Below are 5764 nucleotides of genomic sequence, written 5' to 3' on the forward strand. Positions count from 1 at the left end.
AAAGTAGGCTTAATTCCTTTAGTTCTTCGTTTTCTCAGGACTCACGCTGAGATCACAAAAGTGGAGGTAGAGGTAAGAAAGAGATATGAAAAGGGTATGGATACCAGTGGGCAGTAGAGATCTTTTGGGGGTGGGCAATGCTGACCAATAAGGTAGAAAACAGTGGGATTGAAGGGGAGGACATCAGCGAGTGAGAACCCTCATAAGTAAATCTATATGTAGGTGTCAGAAAATTAGATTTGACATTCACATTAAAACATTAATCATATGACAAATTCTGCCTCTACCTACTCAATGCCAAAATTAACCCCTAATTCTGGTGGTGGGGGTGGTGATGTGCGTGTGTGGGTGTGTGCATGTGTGCATGTGTGTGTGAAATATCTTATAATCACTTCGATAAAGAATAATAATAAAAAGATAGATTCATGCTGGTGGTTAAAAACCTTGCAGATGAATGAGAGAAAAATGTGTCCTCATCTGTTTTTATAAGTACTTGTTTTGGTGTGGCACAGATACAGCCTCATAGAAAGTACACTGTAAATTTAATAGTCACAGTTATATGTTATGGACTTTCACAAGCAGTAAACATACCCTACTCATAAAAATTTCAATAAAAGTAGTTGATATAGATTGTGCACCTACTTTGGGCCAATTGCAGAGCTAGTAGCCTTACCACTCTCACAGCCATACTTCAAGCTAATTGTCCACATTTGACAGAAAATAGTTGAGAAGTTCAGACGTTGAACACATTTTATAGAATTACCTTTGTTAGCTCTTTACTTCACTGTGAGACTAGGGTTACAAACCACTGACTAACATCAGAAAACTTCCTTACCCTCTTCTTAGCTTAGTTATTTCATCTACTAAATAAGGATAATAATAGTGTATGACTCAATATTGATACAAGGATTAAATGTGCCTGGCATTTCAAAGGCACCAAAGTAAAAATTAGCCGTATTAATCACGGCATCTGTACGTGAGGTTGTCTCAATAAAGGGCAACAATGTCTTTCATGGAGTGAAGTCCAAAACTTTGGAATAATTTTTACTCTTCTTTCTTTCTGACACCCCACATCAAGTCCATCAGCAGATACTACTGCAACTACCTTCATCATACATCTCCCTCCACTAAGCCCGTCCTGGTGCAAATCACCATCACGTTTCTGCTGAATGGTTACAATATTCTCCTAACTAACCATCTCCCTGCTTCTACTATTGCCGCTCTATAGTCTATTCCCCACTCAGTAGCCAGAACAATCAATTCTAAGATTCAGTCAGGCCATGCCACTTTGCTGTGCAAAACCTTTCAATGACTTTGTTTTTCACTTAGAATAAATTCATACCCCTTAAAATGATCTACAAAGCACTATAAAAACTGCCACTTATCAATTCTTGTTCATTCCACTCAGCCACACTGACCTCCTTTAGACAATGATGCCAACCACATTCCCTCCTCAGAGTGTTTTCACTTACTGATTTTTTTTCTCTGGAATGTTCTTTCCTTAAATGTCTTCTTGCATCCTTCTTCACTTCTTTCTAGTCTAGTTTACATGTTCCCTTCTCAATGAAGCCTTCTGTGACTACCTTATAGAAAATAACACCCCACCCCCAGATTCCGTATATCCATTACCCTCCTTAATTTTCCCCATAGCAGATATTATGATCTGAAATACTATCTACTTTCTGTTTTATTTGCTTATTTTCTGTCTTCCCTTACTAGAATGTACACTACAGAGTGTAGAGACTTTACCTGTTTGTTCACTGCTATCTTTCAACTTTCTAGAGTGTTGGGCACATAGTAGATGATTCATAAATATTTAGTAAATGACTTATTAAATGGAGCTTAAAGCTATATTTCATTAGGTAATCCTTCTCCCCAGACTCTACAGGTTTTATTTTCATTAATAAGAATGTTCATTTTGTCTAATTTTGTGTGGATGTGGAGTTTGGCAGACTGATAAAATGTCCCTTAGTATTATATCTTGTTTCTGTTTGACTTCAAAATCTCAAAAGGAGATTTTATAAGTGATTAAAACTACCCCTCCCAAATAAAATAAAACAGAAAAACTCAGGATGCAATAACACACAGAGAAAGAGAATCTGGATTTTTGTGAGTTTTTCAGCTTACTTTCTGAGTAATTCTAATATACAAAGACAAATACATTCCCAAAAAAGATAACATCATGGCTCTCATAGAAATTTAAAATGAACACATGGCAAAGCTTTTATTTAACACATTAATTAATGAATGAACCAGGAATATGTTGTAATCCATTTAAAGGAGAATCCAGTGTAGCACATTTGTTCAATCAGGAATGTGTAATGAATTTACAAATAGATGCAAAACTGCTTTATCCACAATGATTGAGGGAAATCAATTGAACCTCCATCAGACAACATTTTCAGTTTTATGGACAGGAATTATTTGTATTATCAGTTTTCTATAACTCAAAGAGTTATAAAATAGCTCAAAGACAGTGAAAGGCATAAGCCTCACAGAATCATGTAGCCCCAAGCGGAGTGCTATAGATAATGCTTAGCTTTCATTGAAGATCGCCAGTAATCTTTTTATATTTCAAAGTCTTTCAAAGTTTTTTTCTCACAGAAGTTAAATTTCTTTAGCAGCTATACATCAAAAGAAGTAGAGATTATTTTTAAATAACATAAAATTATATAAGTGCTATGGCTGCTAACCAAGAGATTGGTGGTTTGAATCCACCAGGCGCTCTTTGGAAACGCTATCGGACAGTTCTACTCTGTCCTATAGGGTTGCTATGAGTCGGAATTGGCTCAACGGCAATGGGAATGGGGTTAAAATTGCATAAAGGGAGAACTGTTTTTCCATTTATTTCTATTATTTACAAAGGAAAAGTGCAAACTTTCTATATCCATTGGAGTCTTCACAAGAAACAGCATACTCAAAATGGCAGATTAAAAAAATTTAAAGAAGATTATTTATCGAGGTATGAAAAAGTTTGAGGGGAATTAATTAGGGATGATGGATAAAGCATTCCAGGCCTAGGTACCAGGAGGAAACCATTACCACAATTATGGCTGAGGGAATGAGTGTGAGAAATGATTCCAAAAGGAAATATGAGAGTAGGAGACTCCTACCCAACAAGTCCTGTCACCCTAGTTTAAGGTACCCTGTTACTGATAAACCACGGAGGGACCCAGGAGAATAAACCCTGACATTCTTTTCTTCCCACCCTGTCCTCTAACATTGATCTAGTACTTCCTGTTGACCAGAGAAGAAGGAGGCCTGGTTGAGCAAAACCATGGAAGCCCGCCATGGAGGAGAAGAGTGAGAATAGATCTGAAGAGCTGAGAGGAGTATATCTTGCTCACTTTCCATCACTTTATTAAATTGTTTTTCTAGGTAAGATGGTGAGCACTCCTATTTTGGAAAAGAGAGAACACAGGAGAAATAAGTAAATTGTCTTCCAACTTAAATTTGTATGCTTAATGTTTATTGACCTCCACTCTGGGTCAAACATTAAAGTAGATCTGGGGATAAAGAGGTGAAGAAGGCAGATACAGCTTTCCTTCTCTGTGGCTCATTTAAAGGGTTTTTGAATGGAAGAGTGAGGTGATTTGGTCTTAATCTGTATATCAACAGTATATAAAACAAGAACTAAGAGTTGGTTAGAAGCCATAGCTCTTAACCACTGCCCTACCAGGGCCCCTCGTATACAGGTATATATATACTTATATATGTGTGTGCTTCTATGTGTATGTGTTGTTTTTGTTGTGTGCTGTGGGGTTGATTTTTACTCATAGTGACCCTATATGACACAGTAGAACTGCCCCATAGGGTTTCCTAGGCTGAAATCGTTATGAGAGCAGATGGCGAGGACTTTTCTCCCACACAGTGACTCATAGGTTTGAACTGCCAATATTTCGGTTAGCAGCCAAGTGCTTAACTGTTGTGACACCAGGGCTCCACACCCACACATAGATGAGTTCCCTAACATTTCTTGCTGGCGGAGAAGGAATTAGGTTTATTACATGATGAGATCCCTCTGTCTGGATATCCTCCAGCAAATGCCCAGTGACCACTTGTCACAAGATGTTGTAGATGGCATTCCAGCACCAATAGAAAAAGCTGGATTAGACAGCCTCAGTGGTTCTAATCTTTTTGTAAAATAGAAATTACGTTTTTTTCTCTTCTTGTACACCGTAAAGGAAAAGAGTTTGTATTTTTAAAATGCTTTGGTCTTATTTGCAAATCCAAAATCTCATGACCCTGCTATTAAAAATGTTGTCTTTACAGGATAATCGCAATTTCTGTGTCCATCATCAGCACTGAAATGAAAGAAAACAGGATGAATGTGACTGATTTAATTCTAATAGGACTTACACAGAATCCTCAGATGAAGAGAATTCTAGTTGTTGTGTTGTTTATCACCTACATTGTCACCGTCTCAGGAAACCTGCTCATTGTGGTCACCATAATCTGCAGTCAGACATTGAAATCCCCAATGTATTTCTTCCTGGCCTTCTTATCTTTGATAGATGCCTGCTACTCCTCTTCCATAATTCCTAAAATGCTAGCTGACTTGCTCTCTGAGACAAAAACCATCTCCTTCAATGGCTGCATGACACAGATCTTTATTGAACATTTCTTAGGTGGTTCTGAGGTTGCCCTCCTTGGGGTCATGGCCCATGACCATTATGTGGCCATCTGTAGACCTCTGCACTATGTGACCATCATGAACCACCATGTATGCTGCCTTTTGGTCAGGGTGTCTTGGACAGTGGGTTTTCTCCACTCTATCGAACAGATTCTTGTCACTTTCTGGCTCCCATTCTGTGGCCCCAACATTATGGATCACTTCATGTGTGACGTCTTTCCACTGATACAACTTGCCTGCACAGACACTTTCCTTGTTGGTCTCTTGATTGCTGCCAATGGCGGGGTAATCTGTGTAATAACCTTTGCAATGTTGTCGATATCCTATGTTGCCATCCTATATCACCTGAAGACTCAGAGCTCTGCAGGGAGGAAAAAGGCCCTCTTTACCTGTGGTTCCCACATCACTGTTGTTGTCTTGTTCTTTGTGCCCTGTATTTTTATGTATATGCGACCAGTAGCCACCTTCTCCATGGATAAAGCCATAACTGTATTCTATACTCTTGTCACTCCCATGTTAAACCCCATTATCTACACAGTAAGGAATGCAGAAGTAAAAACTAACATCGAAATGTTATTGACAAGAAATGTAATTTCAGATCATAAATGACCCAATATGAAGATTTTATTTCTATCATAATCTTTACATTTTTGTTTTATGTTACATACATGTATGTGTAAAAATGTATATGTTTTTGTGTGTGTGCGTGTGTGTGTATATATATATATATATATATATATATATATATGTAGCTCTTTCTCACCTATATCACTTAACTTCCATAGAACCTTTGTGCAAGGATGACATGGAGGTGGTTTCTGACCTCCTCTATCTTCACAAGGAGGAAGAAGAATCAAAATTAGCAACCCAAGCCTAATTCCTTGCAGAAGTCAGACATGCCTCCTCTCTCCACCATCTTTACTAATTCTGACACCAACTGCCCCTCCTATGGCACTCTCTACTTCTCTGCTGAGTTCAATAATTCATTGCAATGGCCACATAGAACTCACAGACAATACCTGCTATTATGGTGTTTATTAGGGAAGTAACAGTTACAATTCAGACCCAAGGACATTCAAGATACAATTCTTCCATAAGAACAGCCTCTTTCCAGCTGTGCTGAAAGGAACA

General features: G+C 38.1%; 1 protein-coding gene across 1 annotated transcript; it reads left to right on the plus strand.

Annotated features, from left to right (window-relative positions):
* The first annotated feature begins 4309 nt into the window (after window positions 1–4309).
* LOC126080165 (olfactory receptor 4C13-like) lies at window positions 4310–5242 on the plus strand. Its single transcript, XM_049891448.1, has one exon. It carries the CDS (start codon window positions 4310–4312, stop codon window positions 5240–5242), a length of 933 nt encoding a protein of 310 aa, XP_049747405.1.
* The last annotated feature ends 522 nt before the right edge of the window (window positions 5243–5764 follow it).

Source organism: Elephas maximus, chromosome 7 (genome assembly GCF_024166365.1).
Source record: "Elephas maximus indicus isolate mEleMax1 chromosome 7, mEleMax1 primary haplotype, whole genome shotgun sequence".
NCBI classification, from domain to species: Eukaryota; Metazoa; Chordata; class Mammalia; order Proboscidea; family Elephantidae; genus Elephas; species Elephas maximus.